This window comes from Lethenteron reissneri, chromosome 37 (assembly GCF_015708825.2).
Source record: "Lethenteron reissneri isolate LAM-NWPU_2019-01 chromosome 37, ASM1570882v1, whole genome shotgun sequence".
Classification (NCBI taxonomy): domain Eukaryota; kingdom Metazoa; phylum Chordata; class Hyperoartia; order Petromyzontiformes; family Petromyzontidae; genus Lethenteron; species Lethenteron reissneri.
This window is the reverse complement of record NC_083815.1, coordinates 14,550,907-14,573,335: the sequence shown is the minus strand read 5'-3', so window position 1 is coordinate 14,573,335 and position 22,429 is coordinate 14,550,907. Positions and strand designations below refer to the sequence as shown.

Below are 22,429 nucleotides of genomic sequence, written 5' to 3'. Positions count from 1 at the left end.
ATTATTATCATAATCCTTCACAACAAGTAACGGGGGGTGCGCCAACTCGAGCCTTGCATTGTAACTGCTGAACGACTGCACAAGAGAAACTCTGCCAAACCCGAATGTTTTAAATGCGTAAATCGACCAGTGCCGTGCATCGGGTCTGCGCCCCACACAGGCGGTCGTCACTGATCTCAACTTATTATTTATTTATATAGCACCTCGACCAATGCGCTGAACAAAGCATTAGCTCTTTGTACAGCAGAATAGTGTCTGATGAGGTGAGATGGATGCTAGTACATGATGATGCTTAATTAAATAGACGATGACGAAAGTGACAATGAGTGGTTCATGATGATGAGCGAGTGCGATGAATGGGTAGAGAAGTTGGGAAGAGGGGTGACGGTGTTAACGATGGAGAAGGGAGGGGGGAGGAGAGTTGGGGTAAGCGAGGGAAAGTAAGAGAGTTTTAAGGGAAGAACAAAATATGAAGAGTGAGGCTGATTGTTTGAGGTTAAGGGGCAGCTTGTTCCAGTGTAAGGTGGCCAGAAGCGAGAAAGAACGGAATGGTGATTGGGCACGAGGAGGAGGGGGGACAGAGACGGAGAGACAGCTGGGATTGTGAACACAGAGGGCGAGAAGGAGCGCAAGGACGAGATGAGGGAAGCGAAGATGATACGTTGGGGCCAGACAATGGAGAGATTTTAAAACCGGTGCAAATACGCCGATGGACACCAAATGAACGGATGAACAGGTCCAGTACGCAACTTATTGCGAGCGCTGGACAGAGGCCCTGGACAAGGACACTCGGATTCCTCGTGGGACCTTCCCTTACGCAGACAGGGCCTCGTTGTTTCATTGGCTGTGATAGCGCTGGTGACGAGGATCAAGTGAGCGAGTGGCTATTATTGTGCGCTATGTTGAAGTCGCTCTGTGACGTAAACTTCCGGAATCGGGGGGATGATGATGATGATGAGATGGTGTGTTGCTCCATTCACTGTGGAGTCGTTTCGACTCCACATCGTGAGGGCAGCGGGTCAACAGCTCTTCAGTGGCCGATGGCCTCCCCAAGCCTTCAGGTCACGAGGGTTATTTGACCACAGTGGTCAGTGCCGGTTGATGGAGGGGGGTAGCATGGACGAGGACGCGCACATGTACGCAGCCACACACGGATTGTGCTGGACTGCCTCAGCGTGCATTGGAGTCACTATGTCAACGATTGCATTGCACGGACGAACACCTGCCTTAACAATCCGCAAATGAAAACCCGGAACTAAGGTGAGAACCGTATTAGTCGCCTCGCGTGAGACAACTTTTAAAGATAACATCGTTGATTACTTAGCGCGGAGAAATCCTGCCGCTCGGTGTGCCACTTGCCTGAGCATCACTGGGTGTCCGAGGCCAAAACGTGACCACCCTCAGTGGTGCAATCTGAAGGCAATGACCCAATGTTTCTATCGTTCTGGCAAGGACTACAAATAACACATTTTTATTTTAGCAGGTAAGGCCTACTGAGCTATGTCGCTCTTTTTCAGAAGTGATCTGGTCATCACAAATGACAGCTCAACGAAGTGGCTGATCACGTGGAAATTTATAGCAGCCAAAATCGCACGTTGTTGATTCTAAATGTGGAGGGAAAAACCGGAGGACCCAGAGAACAATCCAGGCGGCCATGGAGAGAGAGACACGCAAACTCCAAATATACAGCAGGCATCAGGGTCGGGATCGAACCCACGACCTCCTGCATACCAGGCGAGGTAGTTAACATCTGGCCACCGTGGCACCCAAAAACAACACGCACTAAACTTTGAAGCAGAAGCCAATTAAGAAAACGTGTTACAAAACAGGCAAGGGGTCGTGGTTGACAGGGCCCAGGCATGATTCGAGCATTCAACTCCCCCTGGTGATCCAATGAAATGGATCGGCACATTTAGGCTTTAAAATGTTTGTGTTTACACTGCGGTGAATCGAATCAGCTGCACGGGGCTAGGCAAACCCGTTAACACAAAATAAAAAAACGTTGATTCTCACGCACGCGAACCCCGCACCTGCCTCGTTATTCAACGAATCGATTCATCCGTCGTTCCAGCCCTAGTGTTCGCTTTAGTTTGGCGGCAACTCCGTGATGCGACGCGTTCCTCTGTGGACCGACGGAACGCCCAGAATGCTGTTCCTCTGCCTCATTGGCCGTGCCCGTCGGGTGCTCACCGAGCTGCACTGGCTTCCAGTTGCCGAACGAATTCGTTACCAGGTCACACTCGTTACACACAAACTCATTGGCCACAAGTGGACCGCAAGACTCGTCAAGCAGCATGAACCATCACGTGGACTTCGGTCATCCTCGCAGCAGCGGCGGCTTTTGGCTGCCCGTCGAACAAAGACGGCCACCGCATCGCGCGTTTTCAGATGCGCTCTTGCGGCCGTCTGGAATGCTCTTCCTCCCAACATTAGGAAGCTACTGGAGGTGTGCAACTTTTAATTCCAGATTGAAAACTCATTTCTTTCGAACTGCTTTTTGTTTTCGGCTTGTTGTCCTTCCCCCGCACCTCCGATTAGCACGGTTGGCTACGTACAGTGCGAAAGACGTTCAACATACACACATTACGCGACTCAAGCAGCAAACCTGAGCTGCAGCAACAACAAAAAACAACCATCTCCATCCCTATTAACCAGTCTCTACGCACTACTGGATCAACACATTTGGAGTATTTCTCCTGCAGTACGCACTGGACATCCATGATTCAGTGAGGCTGGCAACGACCTTCTTTCATTGGGTTGTCGGCTGCCGTGTGATTTTACGATCATTTTCCAATGACGCATTTCGCATGCTCGTTAGTGGGTTTCGTGTTCCTTGGCGTGCTGCGGATATTTATTGTAGAATAAGCACTTTAAAAATAGAACTGTCATTATTTTCTTCAAGATGCAAAACACCTTTGGCAGGCACCGCACGGAATTTACACTAAACATGGATACTTTGGCTGCTTTTTGTTTTCTTGCGGTAAAATTATTTTCCTCCGCCGCTGTAACGGGAAGGGGTCTGTCGAGAGGAGCCACACTGAGGGGCGTCACGGTGACGCGGAGACCGCGGGGTCAGAAGACACGAGGAGTGGGGGGGGCGGTAGGATGGTTGGAGGGGCGGGGGGGGCGGGGGGGTGGAGGGGGCAGGGGGTGCAGGAGGTGACGGGGTGGGGGGAGTGGGGGGGGCGGTAGGGTGGTTGGAGGGGCGGGGGGGCGGGGGGGTGGAGGTGACGGGGTGGGGGGTTGGGGGACGGGGGCAGTGGGGGGGTGGGGGGGGGCAGGGGGTGCAGGAGTTGACGGGGTGGGGGGTTGGGGGGCGGGGGGAGTGGGGGGGTGGGGGGGCAGGGGGTGCAGGAGGTGACGGGGCGGGGGGAGTGGGGGAGGCGGGGGGAGTGGGGGGGGGCGGTAGGGTGGTTGGAGGGGCGGGGGGGTGCAGGAGGTGACGGGGTGGAGGAAGTGGCGGGGGGCGGTAGGGCGGGGGGGTGGGGGGTTGCGGGGGGTGCAGGAGGTGACGGGGCAGAGGGAGTGGGGGGTTGGGGGGTGGGTGGGGGGCGGGGGGAGTGGGGGGGTAGGGCGGTTGGAGGGGTGGGGGGGTAGGGCGGTTGGAGGGGTGGGGGGTGCACGAGGTGACGGGGCGGGGGGTTGGGGAGTGGGGTGGAGGGGGCTTGCTTACTGCTGGTAGGGCCAGGGGGACGTCGCGTGGCGGCCCCACGGCGAGGGAGGCCGGCGTGGGTGCAGGCGGCGGGGGTGAGACGGCCGCAGCTGCGGGTGCGTCTGCAGCAACTCCAGGGTGAGCGCGTCTGTGCGGGGCGGGCGGGGGGAACGCGACACCGTCGGTTAGCACGGCTGGCTGAGCACGGTGGGTGCGAAAGAAGTTCAACGTGCACATAGAGACATACACACACACATAGAGACATACATACACACACACATAGAGACATACACACACACATAGAGACATACAGACATACACACATACATAGAGACATACATACATACACACACACACATAGAGACATACAGACAGACATACACACACATACATAGAGACATACATACACACACACATACATAGAGACATACATACACACATACATAGAGACATACAGACACACACACATACATAGAGACATACAGACAGACATACACACACATACATAGAGACATACATACACACACACATACATAGAGACATACATACATACACACATACATAGAGACATACAGACACACACACATACATAGAGACATACAGACATACACACATACATAGAGACATACAGACACACACACATACATAGAGACATACAGACATACACACATACATAGAAACATACAGACACACACACATACATAGAGACATACATACACACACACATACATTGAGACATACAGACATACACACACACATACATAGAGACATACAGACATACACACACACACACATAGAGACATACAGACATACACACACACATACATAGAGACATACAGACATACACAGAAGGGAAGGCTCCATTTGTATACAATGACTATGGGTGGTCATGTGGATTTTTGGCTGCGATAAATTTCCACGTGAATAAGCCACTTAGTTGAGCTATCATTTGCGGCGAGGTTGCTTCTTAAAAAGAGCTACGTAGCTCAGTGGGCCTCAGCTGGTAAAATAAAAATAGTTTATATAGACGAGGTTAGCGTTGGTTTATTTCTTGAAAAAAAAACATTCTCCCCGCTAGAATGAGTGTTAGGTGCGATGCTCATAGCACCACTGAGCCGAGCCAGTGGGGGTTAACCCCACGTTCCTTTGATCAATCTCTTCATTGCTTGCAACCTGGGTGGTGGGCTGAGTCGACCCCGAGCAGGGGTTGAACTCGCACCGTCCTGGGGTGCGCCACGCAAGCCACGCCGCGCTCACGAGAATTTGACAACAACAAAAACGGCCTTTCAGACCGAAGATTAATTCCGTGATGGATATGAAATGTTAAAACCTGATCAAATTGCTACACCTGCTGTGTGCGTAAGTGGCGTCGCGAATCGGTCTAGAATGAAAGACGCTGCTCGGAATGGTAATTCATGAATTTCACGCATTCCCAGTATATTTTACATCTCTAAGCAGTGCCAGGAGAATGACCAAGACAAGCAGCTATCGCTAACCCCAACTGCAGGCGATGATTGTGGCCTCACCAATTGATCGGTCTTGATGCCAACTAAAGGATGGTGGCGATAAGAGGCTCATAAATGTCAAGTTCTCAACACATAGGGTGAGGGAATAATAATTGATCTCCGCTGCACAGTCTTCTTCTCTGCTCGCTCGCGAAGGGAGAGAGAAGTATTCGGAGGCGCGAGGAGGAACCACGGACGAGCGGGGAAGGAGGCAGTAGCGACGCATTGGGCCCTCGACAAATTCCACCCCCAAGCTCTGCGGTCCTCTACTTACGAAGGTGATATCGCCCAATTAACGAGCATTGACACGTGTGGGCAGACACCCGGAGAAAACCCCGTGGGTACGTGTGCACCAAGGACGCTCTGGGATGATGCACGGCGGCACCGGGCCAGGACAGTGCCGCGACAGGCAAATCGATGTTGGTCACAGACTACGGCTTTAGTTTCGGCACGCTGCAGCCTGAAGGCCAACCGCTGTCACTCAGTCGAGGCACAACGAGGCCCTGGAGTGCCGGGGGGGCTGTCCGGCACGAGCGTTCGGCTCTTTACCGGAGCCACGCTGCGTGTGGGGCAGCAGGGGGCACCGTGCTCTTGCGGCCAATTCAGTTGCCACGTCAATTTGCGGCCCCTTTGTCACTCCACTGTTGGATGAAGGCCTCTCCATGCAATGTTAGTCGTGCCAGCTGTTTGACCATACTTCACCACGCTGAGGTTAGTGAAAGCGGGGGGTGGGGGGTGGTCGAGGATTGGTTCAGATACCACTTGTCACCGACGTGAGCTGTGGCCGGGTATCGAACTCAGACCACATGCCCCCTACTCCACCCATCCTCCTTTGGATTCACAATCGGCATGGGGGTGAAGGCATGAGCGGCGTCACGCGACAGCATCTTGAAGTGCTGCGCGGGGAGAGTGATGGTGGGCGCAGGGCCCCGGAGAAGAGGAGGCAGCGGGTTTGATCGGCGTGTCGGTGACTCCACCACACAGCGGGAGACGTGTCCGCGACGTGCCCACGACGTTCCGCGCCGCGCCCGCGCTGGAGACGCACCGATGAGCGGCGTGTCCCAGGGCCGCGGGCCGACGTGCGAGGCCAGGCCGGAGCAGTCCCGTAGCTCCAGCGGGCAGCAGGAATGATGGGAGCAGCCCGCGGCGAAGCCCTCCACTCTGCCCGGCCCAACGCAGCGTGACTGCAGCTGCTTGCGAGGAGGGGAGGAGGAGTAGCGGGGGGGAGGGGGGGGTGGGTGAGGAGGGGGAGGGGGGGTGGGTGAAGAGGGGGAGGAGGGGGGTGGGTGAGGAGGGGGGGAGGGGGAGGAGGAGGAGGAGGAGGGGGGTGGGTGAGGAGAGGGAGGAGGGGGGTGGGTGAGGAGGGGGCGGAGGGGGAGGAGGGGGGTGGGTGAGGAGGAGGGGGAGGAGGTGGAGGAGGGGGGTGGGTGAGGAGGAGGGGGAGGGTGGGTGAGGAGGGGGAGGAGGGGGTGGGTGAGCAGGGGGAGGAGGGGGTGGGTGAGCAGGGGGAGGAGGAGGGGGCGGAGTGGGAGGAGGGGGTGGGTGAGGAGGGGGCGGAGGGGGAGGAGGGGGGTGGGTGAGGAGGAGGGGGAGGAGGTGGAGGAGGGGGGTGGGTGAGGAGGAGGGGGAGGGTGGGTGAGGAGGGGGAGGAGGGGGTGGGTGAGCAGGGGGAGGAGGAGGGGGCGGAGTGGGAGGAGGGGGTGGATGAGGAGGGGGCGGAGGGGGAGGAGGGGGGTGGGTGAGGAGGAGGGGGAGGAGGTGGAGGAGGGGGGTGGGTGAGGAGGAGGGGGAGGGTGGGTGAGCAGGGGGAGGAGGGGGTGGGTGAGCAGGGGGAGGAGGAGGGGGCGGAGTGGGAGGAGGGGGTGGGTGAGCAGGGGGGTGGGTGAGGAGGTGACCAGGCATCAGCATCCCCACAGTTCGTGGAGCAAGCGTTCCACAATAATTTAGCAGGGAGGAAACATTTTAAATCTCATCTTATATCGCGACGGAATACTTTGATTTTTATGTGAGATAAATACGCAACGGAAATCAATGCGAAGGATTATTCCTTAACCCTTTATTTAGGTTTACTTAACGCTTTTACACTAACAGGTTTATTTGTTCGTGCATTTCATTTCATTCGCCCTTCTGCTTGCATTTTCTTATATTCCCTCAGGGTATCCTTAAAAAAGGGAGATTTGTGCCTGAGTGGGCTCGAGGCCTGGTAAAACAGGCCGACAGGGAGTGGTGGTTGCAGCGGTACTGGGCCTCCCCTAGGTCGACTCAGCCTCAAATGAGTCCCTGGTGGTGCATTGTATCAACATCGCTACTCGGGATACTGGCCACCCACCCCGTCGTGTGCCATTCCGGTCTTCATACGTGCTCGCTTACAGCACTTGCCCCAACAATCTGTCAAGACTAGACGGTGGATCTATGTTTTTTGTCAAACAGGCCTACGCTGCCCAACCTTGATATCACTAGGAGGCCGAAAGAGGCAGCAGTCATGGGCTGTCTCGCGAGTCCGATTCTTGATTCATCAAAACGAACAGCAATCTTTAAAAATGGGACCTTTTATTGCCAGCGAAATGACACCGGCGGCTGCGTACCAGGAGCCTCTTTATTTTTGACACAACCACAACACTGGGCCCGAGCTTCGTTCGTCTTCTTCTTCTTCTTGAAACTCGTCCCCTTTGATCCTTGTCGGGCCCCGCTCTCTCGAACTTTTCCCTCACTACTCTTTGATCCTTTCGGTAAAGTCACGTAGGTATCAAATAAATTCAATCACGACGTTTCGATCGCAACACAAGCAATCATCATCAGGTAGGAAACCCACAGCAAGAACATTGTTTTGCTGTGGTTTTCCCACCTGATGATGATTGCTTGTGTTGTGATCGAAACGTCGTGATTGAATTTATTTGATTCTATACCTACGTGACTTTACCGAAAAAACCAAAGAGTATGGATCCCTGCAATCACGAAAACTTCAAATCTAGATTTTTCCCCACTCTTTTTGTAACCGCAGCCAATCCGCATCCTTCTCCTCCAACGGTTTCCCAACCGTCGCCTGCGGCCTCCGCTCTGTTCTCTCGCCCTTTTCGCCGTTTAAACCTTTTCCCCTCCAACCTCTTCAAAGCCCTCCCTCCCGACCAATCATCGTGGAGGCCTCTCTCCGCCAATAGGAGGCCTTGGTCTACTTTTAAAAATTATGGTTTGGCTGCAAATTGGCTTGGGGTGAGTGCCTCATAATTTAGATCATTACACCAGTCTCAAGCCTATTCAAAGTATGAAAACATATGAATAGGCTTTATTGCGAGAAAGAGTAAACCCTATTCTTAATGTTTCAACAATATTGCACTTTTCTTGCTCCGCAACTGCGCCACAGTGCGCATGCGATGTCACACAACCATCAGCGGCATCGGAACATCGTGGACAGGCCGGTTCGCACATCTCCTTCATGAATGGAAAATTAAAGACGCAAGCCAGAGCAATGCAATTGTGGGCAAGCAACCCAAACCTACACAAACTCTCTCCTGAAGCCCTATCGTCATGGCTGACATATCTCGACATTGGCATTAAGCCGCAGAACCTATTGCCAGATGCAAGCAGAGAAAAGATCACAGGAACCAGTCACTACACTCAGGTAGAACATCATGTGCCCATGTATTAACCATGACAACCTTGATCATTGGTGGCGTAAGAGCTACTGAAAGCAACGCATTCACAATGGAAATGCTAATTTGTCACCGACGCTGCGTCTCAACTCACAAGGGTGATCAATAACTCTGATTATTCAAACACAATTATCCATGTACGTCGAGTAAACGTACCAGAATTGTTCCTTAATACAAAGAAATCCACCCCCGGTGTCGTGTAGAGTGATTAATGCCATCGTCGTCGTCGTTCTAAGAATTTACACCTCGGAGTAGGCGGGGGGCGGGGGGGTTAAGTCGCGCGATGCCTGGGTACAACGACCAGCTTCCCGCCGAGAGCTGCGATGTCGGCGGCATTGTAAACGTCATAATCACGGCCACACGGGGGATGTGAGAGGTGGTGGGGGGGGAGGGGGATAGATGGGCCTCACCGACAGGACGACATCGGGCTGACTCTTCTGCAGCTGAATGCTGAGGGAGCTCTTATCGGTGGCCACTTCCCATCCGGCTCCACCCTCCGCCTTCTTCGCGGAGGCAGCGGCTGACGATGATGCGGCGGTGGTGGCAGCCTGGCGGTGGGTGCGAAGGGAGCGTTCAGCAATCAGAGAAGAGATGGAGGAGGAGGGTGAACCCTCATGCCCAGGCAACGCTCTCCTGGTACTGGCGCGATGGTGCGTCGACCCAGTCTTTGGGTGAAGTTCATGGTTCGCAGAGCAGCGCAACCCTTTTGTGTTAAGGAAACGGCCCGAAGAAACGGATATCACAGAGCTACTTCTGAAATTACTTCGAATGACCCCTGGGGTCCACACGGTAGAGGGCTGCGCTTTGCTACCCGCTCTGCATATGAGAGTAATGTTCACTGAAAAAACAGTCGAACCTAAATGTTTATTCCCAGAGCTAAAATGTTGCCACATTAAGTGCAGAACCAATTTTAACTTGATCTTTTTTGTACGCAGCCATTAGTGACCGCGCTGTGGCCATCATCCACTCACTGCACTTGAGAACCGCGTTGAATCACAGGCGGCTGAAATCTGGATTGGGGCCTCAGTGGTGTCAGCTCAGCGTCCCGAACTCTGACCCACAGGACACGTGCGTTTGAGGATTTGGCTTTTCAATCAATTGACGTAATGGATTAGTGCGGCTCGTCCAGTCTCAAGAGGCTGCTACAGTAAATGGATAACTTCCTTCACGAATTAACTCTTGATTTAATTATGGCCCTGGATTGAGACAATTCACTGAATCTTGAGGAGGAGGTGGGAGCGGATCGTTGCACCCCGAGCGGAAACATAATGCGTCATTAACAACCCTTGGTCAATCCAATGCTGGACGAAGTCTTCCTCATGTCGTGCCAGGCATGGGGGTGGTTTGACCATACTTCCCCGCGTTGGCGAGTTTGGGCTCGTGAAGGGGAGCGGAACCCGTGAACCGGTTCAAATATCACTCGCCGGTGATGGTATGCCATGGCCGAGAATGGAACTCGGACCGATGGGTTTATAGCGAAGCGTTGCCAACCACTGCGCCACCATTTCACCCCACGAAACTTTACGCGCGTCTCAGGCCACGCACAGCAACTTCACAGCGACCCAAGTGAAGTTTTTTGTTAATAAACAACCACACACACATCTACATTGCAGACAGCATGAAGGCTTGAAAGATTCGCGGCCTCCGAGCGATAACAGAGTTCAAGGAGAATCTTTGGACAGAAAACAAGAAACCTTGATAAGAAAACATATCCATCGGTCTCGATTAAGTGGAAGAAACGCGGGATGCAAACTTCGCACTGGTACGGAGTGTTAACTACCTCGCCTGGTATGCGGGAGGTCATAGATTCGATTCCGATCCTGACGCCTGCTGTATATTTGGAGTTTGCATGTCTCTCTCTCCCTGTGGTTGCGTCGATTTTTCTCTGGGTCCTCCGGTTTTTCCCTCCACGTGTGTTAGAGTGTTAGAGTGTTAGAGTATATGACTGCTATAAATGTCCACGTGACCATAAGCAACTTAGTTGAGGTATCATTCGTGATGGCCAGGTTGCCTCTGAAAAGGAGCTCAGTGGGCCTCTTACCTGGTAAAAGAAAAGGAAGTGAGTGAATAATTATTAATAGTTGTGTAGTGACATCGGGGATGTCACTGTATGGTGGCGGCTCGGGAGGGCCATGGCGTGTGATGTCCCTACATCGAGGACAGCACCGGGTGGGTTGCTGTGTGATGTCAGCTATTGCACAGCAAGGCGTGCGATACACCGTCATCGCGTACACCCCGTAGGCGGGTGTAGTACCAGCCCTAGCGGGGCTTGGTGAGCGCTGGAACAGCGCAGGCACCATGCACAGCGCGTAGTGCGGGCTCCCACAAGGGGGAGAGTCTCAGCCCAGGGGCAGGGTTGCCCCGGGCCATGGCACTCTGGTTGACCCCGTAGACACGTGATCTGGAGTGTCCATAGAGAGGGCCCCAGGTGGGGGGGGGGCAAGGGGGTGATCACGTGTCCAGGGAGAGCTCTCGAGAGGGATGGAGAGGGAGCTAGAACTCTCTAGAAGGCAGGCGGGGCCAAGGGCGAAGCGGCCCCGACCCGGGGGGGGGGGGGGAGATATAAGGCGGGTCCCTGAGAGAGACCGGGGTTCTTCGTTCGACAGCTGGAAGCCCCACCTCTACAAGCTGGAAGCTCTACGTCTACAAGCTGGAAGCTCTACGTCCTACGAGGCATCAACACGTGGTCGGGGACCCGAGTGAGGGCCCGACCCTTGGCAGCTGTAACTCCTACGTATAGTCTAGTTAGCTGGGTGGTCACCACCTTAGGGGCAGTTACCCCTTCGTGTTAACGTGTTGATGTTATAATAAATGTGTTGCCTCTAAAGAACAACGTCTCCGACTCAGGTGGACTCACTACAGTTGTATTAGCACTGCATAGGTTTCCGCGGTTGTGCTGTGCAGCTGGCTGAGGTGCGAGCGCGTCGGGCCTTGTACAGGATGCTCGCCGCAATGAATCTCCGACGTTTCACTTGACGCGCTGCGTGCGACTGTGCGAGCCTCTTCTCCGATTACTGAATTCAGTTCCCGGGGTAAGAGAAACTCCCCCAAAGCTGCCGGAACATGGAAGTGAAACGTCGGACATGACGCCGAACAACGCGCAACGCCCAAACCCTTTCGTGGTGGTATCGGAGAACTCAAAGGGCTTTAACACGTAGTAGTAAGCTTTCGTGAGCAATGTCATCTATAATAAAGTTGATTTTGGGTTATATCGCGTCAATATAAATGTGTCATTAAACTCGCCACCGCCCGACATGGCCAATTAGTAAGGTTTATGTATGTGAAGTATTGGAAATGACGGCAGGAACTTCTTGACGGGTAACACACTTTTATTAAATCTTGACGTATCACAATACAACGTGTGGTCTCTATTCTTTTGACTATACACTCCACTGAACTCGTGTAGACTATCTGCTTCTGGCTACACACAATACACTCGCCTCGTGTAGACCCTATGCCTCTGGCTACACACAATACACTTGACTCGTGTAGACCCTATACCTCTGGCTACACACAATACACTTGACTCGTGTAGACCCTATACCTCTGGCTACACACAATACACTTGACTCGTGTAGACCCTATACCTCTGGCTACACACAATACATTCGCCTCTGGGTTACACAGAGTCCCGGTCCCGTTAGGACAGCGGGACTAGGTACCGCAGGGCCCTATCTCTTCGATCCCCGTCTTCATTCTTCGCTGGTTACATACTGCCCTTGCGCCTGTGTGCATCCCCTTTTATAGCCCCTGCTCACGGGAGACGGAGCTGATGCGGACGTCGACGTGAGCATCGCTCCTTAGTGAACCAATCACGACGCGCTCTCTCTACGATCCGTTTTCCCCAGCGCGTGTTAATACTACTCCACCACTCACACCGCGCTGCCACCCGATCACTCCCTCTCAGCGCGTCACTGGCACACAGCCAATCAGTACCCCGTAACCCACGACCCCGCGCTGACCCCTGATCCTCCACCGTCAGCGCGCGTCACCACATACACAGCCAATCATTACGCGCTGGCACACGATGCCTACCCCAGCGCGTATCACCACTACATATGTATATTACCAAAACATATATTTATTAGTTTGGTTAGTCACAGTTGATCAACATACATTACGTATCATATCCATTGTAATTTATAGGACTACAATAACCCCCCTACCCTCTAGGCATTGCACCTGATTGGCTCACAGTGACGACATCACATTAACTCCCTCTATTTAAGACCGAAACAGGAGGAGGATTTCTCAACAATTCTGGTTGTCGCCTGATGATGCTGGTTGTAATTACCGGTGAAACGTCACCGTACTCGAATTGTAAATGTTGTGGGTTTTACTCTCTAACACGCTGGTGTGCTGAACTGGTAACTAATTGGCACGTTCTGTTTATATGACGAACCTTACTGATCGGCTGTGTCGGGTGGTGGGCAGGTTTAACGACACATTTATATATACGCAATCTAACCCAAAAAAACCTCTAATATGGATGAAGGGGCTTTTACTGACCAGAAAACCGCAGCGGTGCCAAGTGCCACGGCCATTACCCACACAGGAAATAGCGGCGACGTCAAGCTTGGGCACAGCCTAAACCTTTTCCACTCAGCAAACCGAATCAGATTTTGTCTTTGCCAGCAAAACAAACGTTCAGCTCAAATGAGAGGTTTTAATATCGAGCCGAACGCTGTCCCTTTACTAAAGCCAGATGAGTGAGCCGATTGAGAGTCCGAGTCTCGTTGTCAAGGGAGACCCGGCTTACAGGGACAAAACAGCGCACGTAACGTGGGGATGGCACAACAGAAAAAAACTGGGTTTAAAATATTAAACTATAAAAATTTGCTTATCGTGACAAAAAAATCAAGCGTATGAAATGATACTCAGTGTAACATTTCCCGCACCACCGATTAACACGGTTGGCTACGCACGGTGCGAAAGAAGTTTAACGTGCGTACATAAAACAGAACTTAAATTCCAGTGAAATACATTTTAAAAGAGGGACAAGTTATGGTCCAAAGGCACTTGCGTTCACATATATTTAAGCAATGAGTTCAATTGCCCATGAAACGCTGACTGGGAGGATCCAGTTGTGTGGCTGTAGCCGAGACGCAACGTTGTGATGGAACTACGGGCATCACGGTTCAAAGGACAATTTCCAACTTCAGCCTTCACTCTCGGGACACAACACACAGCACTTGGGACGGACGTCTGTGACGCGAGCGTTTAATATCTAGATTCAATCAAGCGGACAAAACTTGCCAGTAATTTTTTTGGAGGCTAAGATATGACATTCAACTGTGCCAAAACGCTTGTGACAAATCAGTGAAGGCGAGCCAAGCGTATGTTTGTGTTTCGAATCAAACAGCCGTGAATATCGTTCACAATTGTAGAACTAGTGGTCAATACGTGTCCCGGATCAATGAACCTGTTTACTTGTAGAAAAGGATCTCATTTCGTTTCATATGAGAGATGCAAGCCAATTTGTTTTGTATGTGAACTTTTATAAAAAATGTCGACAGATAACAAAAGTTGTATATTTTGCCGTGGGTCATTCACCGCTTTGTTGCTGTCTCTTCTTATCGAGACTGATATAGCACCACCATATTATCCAAAGGCACTTCACGGCAATAGTAAAAAGTGTTCGCAAGGTGACAGCGGTTGAGATAGAGAGTGGCGTTATTAAAAGTGGTTGTGTAAGAGACACGCGTACGCACAGAAACTAACAGATTCTTCACACGATGGCGGACTGGGCTTGCAAACGAGTTCGCCGAGTGTTTTAGAGGGAAGCAGTGGCCATGCCACGAGGCAAAGCCGAATGAGACGGCTGGGCCTGATAACCGAGTCGATTCATCCATTTAAAATTGAAATCGGCTACTTTTATTGAGGGTGATTTCTCGGGGGCCTTTAAACTTTTCAGCCCCCCCCCCCCACACACCACTACACACCTTGAAGGTGGGAAACCCTCAACTAGCCACGCCTGGCACAATGCAGCTGATGATGATGTCGCCAAGCCCAGTTCATAACATCCAGCGGCACATGGGGGGGTGGGGGTTGGGGAACACTTTTTTTGTCCAACCGCTGTACTCTGCTGTTATCCGATTGGTCGAGTAAGCGAAGCAGTCATCGGTTACTCAGACAATCGGATTTCTCAGCTGTAGCTGGGTTCAGCGAGCCTGAGCCCTCCCGTTCTCTTCCCCCCAGGGCGGAACAACGCAACGTGACAAAACGAGGCCCTCAAGATGTTAGAGGCCAAGCGCCTTAAGGCGAGGCAGAGGAAAAGTTGACGAAGGTTATTATTAGCCAAGGCTTTCCTCCAATTCAGCAAAATGACAGTTGAAGACATCTTAAGTGAGACTTCACCCACTATATAATTAGCCTTCACTGAATAAGTGGAATTGGCGACAAAAAAATCGGAAAATGGCGGAGGCAACCAAGGTTGGCAGATCATGCACAGTTTGTGAAACTCCCTTCCCGTGTCATAAACTATTCAAACTAAATTATTTTTATTTGACCAGATAAGGCCCACTCAGCCATGTAGTTATTCTACAGGAGTGACCTGGCCACAAAAGATCGTTCAACAAAGTGGGTTATCGCGTGGAAATTCATAGCAGCCGAATACTCTAAATGCATGTTTTTAAATGAGGAGGGAAAAAGCCGGAGGACCCGGAGAAAAATCCACGCGACTTCGGGGAGAGAGACACGTACATTCCCAATATACAGCATGCATCAGGTCAGGATCGAATCCACGATCTCCTGTATACCAGGCGAGGCAGTTAACATCTCGTCCCCGTGGCACCCCTATACCCTGTGACTCACCAAGAGAATGCGATACGGCAACATGTCGGCTTGACCTTTGACATCCGTATGGGATCGAGTGTTGCCCTATTGCACGCGTGGGTTAATCCCTGGTGCTCTGGTTTCCTCCTACATGCAGACACTTGTTATTTGGTTTAACACGTAGGCTTTCGCGACCAATATTATTCATAATCAACGTTTTTGGGTAAGATCGCGTTATTTATAAATGTGTCGTAACCCTCCACCACCCGACACGGCCAATCAGTAAAAAAGTGTCACGTTGACAAAAGACAAATAGTTCACTGCTTTAGCCCACCGGTGTGTTGAAGCGTGAAACCACAACATTTAACATTTTTTTGTTTGTTAATTTGCTGAAATCATCCTCCTATATACAGCACCGCTGAGGCTTGGGCAATTGCTGGCACCAGTTCACCGCATGGCTGCTGCCTTCCCGCTCGTCTGTGGTCCCTCCTCGCGCCTCCGAGTCCTCTCTCCTCGAGAGTGGGCAAATACTGCGCAGCGTGCTGCAAGTTGAAACTGTTACTATTATTATGAGTTCCAAGTTCTATTATATGCAGACTTCTGAGTCGGTGAAAATTCGAAGCCGAGTGCAGGCGTTTCGCTGTTTCAGCAAGGACTCGTGCAGCATGCCTCTAGACCAGTGGTTCTTAACCCGGAGTGCACGCACCCCCTGCCCAAACTGAGAATCAAATGGGTGCAGACTCCAGTAAAGGTTAAGAACCACCGCTCTAGACACATAGGTCATCGACGGCCAGTGTGGTTGTGCGCCTTTTGGCGTCATCTGGTCCAACCCATGTGAGACTAGGCTCTAAGGAAAGCTGTCTCGGGTGTGGACCAATCAACTTCAAGGACAGTGCACATTATCAGAGTTATGTTCTTTTGTTTGTATTATGACTGCAGGTATTGCGGTCAATGCAAACATGACTCCTTGTAAAAAGGTGTCAGTTTTGTTGCCAGATAGAAGGGTAAAAACCAATTATCAAAGTTAACACTGCTTTCAACCCCACAGATATTGGCTCTAGTTTCAAACTGCCGCCAGTCCTTTTATAAGCCGGCCACTTACTCCCTGCCGGTACAACGTGCCTTCGGAACCATAAAACACCCAGAGATCCTCTGCATATCCATGTTATTTTGTAACTAAAATGTACTCCAGAATTACATTTTTTATACGACGCGCAGCATTTACGAAAAATACCTCAGCTAACCTCGTAACAGTGAAAAGCTCGTGTATATCAAAACCATTTAACATTTTAAAAATAAAGCGATAAACGTCACAATTCATGGCACCTTTCATGCGCATTGATTTACCCCGCCAGTTGGACACAACTGGACGCTAAGCAGCAGCAGCTCTTAATCACACTCGGCACACATGAAAAATACACAGAGATATTTTTGCCCTTGCGTGCAAATGTAAGTGATGGTTTTTGCAACTATACGTCAGTCCGTTAAATTGTGCGTCGTGGCAGCCAAGAGAACACGGGATTCCCTCGGGATGTGTGTGGGGAGGACAAGTAAAACAAAGATGGGTTACTGTATGCGGCCTACGCTGGGAAAACAAGCGCACCCACAGTCTAGAAAACATCACCGGCGTGATGTTGGACGCGATGGTCCGACGTTTCGCTCCCGCGTGCTGGGACATCGTCCGGGTCAGTGAAGTTCGAACAAGGCGAGGTTACACCGCGGGCGCCGCGGTGGCTAGGAGATGTTAACGCCCTCGCCTGGTATACAGGAGGTCGTGGGTTCGATCTCGACCCTGACGGCTGTATATTTGGAGCTTGCATGCTCTCCCCGTGGTCGCGTGGATTTTTCTCCGGGTCCTCCGGTTTTTTACCCGCCACATTTAGAATCAACGTCTCGACGCCCACACAGTATTTGTGCCGCTGTACATTTCCACACGGCGAGCCACTTGGTTGAGCTGTCATTTGTGATCGCCAGGTCGCTGCTGAAAGATAACTATATAAGCTTAGCGGGGGCCTTACTTGGTAAAAAAAAAAAACACGATAGTTTAGCTCGAGTTTACAAACCCCCGTGAACGCATCGGAGAGCTAAAGAGCAACAACCGCGACAAAAAAGAAATGGATGCGGCTTGGCTGTGCCGGACTAAGCTAGTGCGGGGCCTGTAGCGTCTGTTACGAAGGGGCCCTAAATAAAAAAACACGTAAATATTAAAACACAAATGTTTAACATGCATAGTAAAGTAATTGTTTTTTTTCATTTGCTACACAGCCAGATAATACGACAAATCGCTAACCTTAAACACCCAGTCGTTCATAAAAGTTGAAAGCAGTATAGTACTATAGTAGTAGAGCAAGTGCAGAATCACTGAACCGGAATTGACAGCTTGAAAGCATTTAGCGTGGGACCCTTGACAGTGCATGGCCCGTAGCTACTACACATGTAGTAGCTACACACGTAGCTACTACATGTGTAGCTACTTTGCTACGCAGATATAAACCAACACTGCAGCTTGGTCTGAACGTCAGGCAAAGTCAACAGTGTGGGGGGGAGCTCCTCGGGAGGGACACGACCTGCTCCATCGCTCCAGCACGGGCCCACCCACCCACGGCAATGTCCACATCGTCTTCATTGCCGTCCCCCAGCGAGGGCAACATCACTCGAGGGGGGGGGGGGGTTGCTGGCGACCTCGCCGGGAGCTGCCGCTGCACGGAGCGCGCGCGTTCCGCGACAGCCTTGCGACGAACTCTTTGGTTCTTTCGGTAAAGTGACGTCGGTAAAAAAAAAATAATCACGACGAAATTAATCACGACCTACTTCAGCAATTGTTTTTTTTCTGTGGTTGTCCCACCTGATGACGGACGCTTGTGTTGCCCCCGAAACGTCGTGAGTTAATTTATTTGTATTTCTTTACGTACGTGACTTTACCGAAAGAACCAAAGAGTATGGATCCTTGCAGTCAGGAAAACTTCAAACCTAGAATCTTTGCGACGGTCTACCCAGAGCCGCGGGCTGTTACACGACGCGCGTCAATGTGCACGCTGCACTTTTCCGTTCGGCAGGACAAACATTTCCCAGGAGTTTCTCTGGGGTTTATTTTTTTACATTTATTTTAAACTGGGATGTATCGTGGAAAAGATCAACAGCAGCAGCAGGGGCCTTCATCAACCCACTGCTGGATGAAGGAAGGCCTCCCTCGATCGCCACCATTCCCCAAGGTGCCTGGGATGGCACGATCCAGCTCGCCCCAGCGCGAATGAGCTCGTCACGTGGCCCCATCTCCCGCGGTGGTCGTCATCTTACCCCCAACAAACGCGGCTCCTTGTTACACTCGGTCAAAGTTGAAGTTGTTTTGCTCTGCGAGGTCAAAATCGGAGCGTGCTCATTGCCTGGTCACAAATACTGGAGCCGTGAAGGGCATGGGGCAATGCCGGGGATGAAACAAGGAAGGCTTCTGCTGTAATACTCCCGATGTGCCTCAGCTCCAGAGGCAGGTTCTGGAACTCTCCCATGAGAGATGGCTTGCCATCACGGTGCCAGAGACATTATTGCTAGTATTATGATCCTATTGTAGATATCGATTAAATAAGTACGCATTTCTAGGGATCTCAATGGTGAGGGAAGGTGGGGGGGGGGGGGAGTAGCCCCCATCGCCCCCTTGACCCACCACCTCTTAGAAAATCTGATGACTGCAAGTCAGCCGTTGCGGCCGAATATTTTTAATTCGCATAAATTGTCAGATTCACGGCCATTTTTGGGAAAGGGGTTTTTCTCTAAAATTAATGGGATTTGATTTGATCAGGGGAGAGAAGTAGTTAGCAAAAAATGCAATGGAGAATGCTCGGTAACATTAAAACAACTCGTAGCTCTGAATGTATAATCACATGGCTTGCATCCGATGAAGTGGAAACGATTAAGACATGCGTACTGTACTAACACAGCTGGCCACCGGGAATAAACACGCCTTTGGTTCAAACTAGATTCGAGGCTTTCGTGACTGCAGGAATGACTCTGTGGTTCTTTCGGTAAAGTCACGTAGACATTTTTTACGTGACAATCTTTGGAAGAATGTAACCAACCAGGTGGGGTGTTGACTGTTGTGTTGGCCGACTCTCTGTGTTGTATCGCATTATATTTCCAAGTTTACTATGTTTGTTTTCTCATTCATTTGTAACTGATGATGGTTGCTTGTGTTGCAATTGAAACGTCGAATTCTATTATTATTTAATCTAATTTCTACGTGACTTTACCGAAAGAGCCAAAGAGTAACTCCTTTGGTTTTTGATCAGTGAGAGGAAGGTTTGTCTTACGTGAGAGATTTGCCTTGTTCAAATGGAGATGTGACTCCCTGAAAAACAACAGATCTTAATTTTGGGGTCACGCGGCCTGAACCCAAAAAAACATCTATTCTGAATCATTGTGGTCAAACAGATCTAATAATAATTTCATTTTATAGAGCGGCACGCATATAATTTCATCGCACAACGCTGCACATCAATTATCCAGTTCCATACACAGACACTACAAAAACCCCACTACTTAGCAAGTAAAAAAATGAATACATAACAAGAATAAAATAATCGCAGAGGAAATAAATAAAATATTACATCAGATATGTATGGCATGATATTGGTTGAAATTTAGCATATTTATATATGTTTGATAACATTAAAGTGCGGCATATGTTTAATAATTGAATATTTAATATCTATTGATTGAATGTGTCTTCGACTAGCTATCAAACGCTTTATAATTTATTAATCATTTTAATTTGTCCAACGAAAGTGAGTGTTAATCCTTGAAAATTATTGAATATGTTGTCAATATTTAACGATGTATTTATTAATTCAGTTAATGTTGTCGATAATTGAGTGATTTTTGAACACATAAAAATCAAAGAGAGCAACACGTATTAATTATCATTGTTATTTATATCGCGTCGTTCATGCAAAACTGCATCTCACAGCGCTGTGCAAGGCACAAAAGCATTCAGATAAATAACATTCTACATAGCGAGACGCAGCAAAACCAAGGTCTACTCAATTAACGGGCGAAAGTAAACAACAACACGGGTTTCAAATGGGACTTCAACAGTGGAATGGGACTCAAGTTGACGGATATGGAGCGGGAGTGCGTTCCGCTCCGTGGAAGCTGCAGATGAAAAGGCAGCCAACACACTCTCTTGCACTCAGCATGCTCTGTCCACAACAACAGCAGCGCCATACACAGCAGCAGCAGCGGTGCCATACACAACAACAGCAGTAAACAACAGCAGTGCCATACACACCAACAGCAGTGCCATACACAACAACATCAGTAAACAGCAGTGACATACATAACATCAGTAAAAAACAGCAGTAAACAACAGCAGTGCCATACACAACAACATCAGTAAACAACAGCAGTGCCATACACATGCACACCTAGGCTGTGTTCTGCGCTGCCAACACCAGACTAAAGTATTCCTCAATGAGAAAAAAGGCTGAAATCATGACCAACGTACGTAAACGTTTGTACGTTGCACTTCTTTCGTACCGTACGTAGCCAACCGCGCTAATCGGAGGTGCGGGGGAAGGTCAACAAACTTAACACAAAAGAGCAGTTCTAAACAAACGAGTTTTCACTCTAGATGATATAAAAGTGCATAGCTCCAGTGGCTTCCTAATATCGGAAGGAAGAGCGTTCCAGACGGCCGCAGAAGCGCATCTGAAGGTGCGCGATGCGGTGACCGTCTTTGCTCGATGGTTATGAGATTGTTCATGGATTTAATGCTCCAACACACCGGTGTGCTGTACTAGTAACGAATTGGCACGTTCTGTTTACGTGACAAACCTTACTAATTGGCTGTGTCGGGTGGTGATCGGGGTTAACAACACATTTATATATTTACACGATCTAACCCAAAAAACCTGTATTATGGATTATTTCTCTTCTCTGTGTATGATAGCGCTCTTCTAAATGTCTCTCTTTTCTTTCAAATGTCCTATCACATCTACGCAGACTTGGACATTAACGAGACTGACAGAGGTAAGATACTGGCACTCGAAATGTATTGCTCCAGAAGGAGACTGCATCTAAGCTGGACCGTAAGAGTTAGCAACGTGGAAGCAAGAAAAAGGTTCTAGATTTGAAGCTTTCGTGACTGCAAGGATTCATACTCTTTGGTTGTTTCGGTAAAGTCATGTAGGTAAGAAATTTAATAACATAAAATATTTGTTTGCATTTATTTTATTTCATTTTTTACCTAAGAAAAAGGTTGTACATCGAAGAAGACAACCTGATGATGATGATGATGCAGGCGATGATGAGAAGGAAACTGGCACTATTTGGACAGACATGGAGGATGGACAACAACAGGAACATTTAAAGTGTGTTGTTGTTGTTTGGGAAAATGGAAGGAACTGGAAAGTGAGGAAGACCTGAGAGAGAATTGCTTGACGACGACATCACAAGAGATCGGTGCCAGAAAGTAGTGGCCACTACCTGAGCGTATTGGCACAGGAGACAGAGAGGAAAGTGGATATAAATTATGAAATGTGCAGTGGACACCTACGGGCTTTCTGCCCATGGGTCGTGATGATACTGATCATCATCATCAAATCAACGCTAATTAAATGATCATACCTTTGATCGCACTCGACTGAATACATCTCGCTATCTTTCTTACGACTGCGTACGTGGTGCGATGTGTAAAACATCAGCCCTCGGGAGACAAAGGTGGTCGGCCGGGCATGGCGCTGGCCACCCAACCCATCGTGTGCCGTGCCGGCCTGAATAGGTGCTCGCTAAGAAGCACTTGCCCCAACAGTTCGTTCAGGCTATACGGGGGTCCGACGGCATGACACCGATAGCAC

General features: G+C 50.3%; 1 protein-coding gene across 1 annotated transcript in view; it reads right to left on the bottom strand.

The window, feature by feature from the left end:
- LOC133351322 (uncharacterized) overlaps positions 1-22,429 on the bottom strand; it is a 77,875-nt gene that overhangs the window by 16,930 nt on the left and 38,516 nt on the right. The window contains exons 3-5 of the mRNA XM_061566422.1: positions 9,218-9,355; positions 6,203-6,350; positions 3,674-3,800 (exon numbers count right to left, since the gene is read on the bottom strand). Coding sequence (XP_061422406.1) covers positions 3,674-3,800; positions 6,203-6,350; positions 9,218-9,355 — 413 coding nt within the window. The remainder of the gene's footprint in view (positions 1-3,673; positions 3,801-6,202; positions 6,351-9,217; positions 9,356-22,429) is intronic.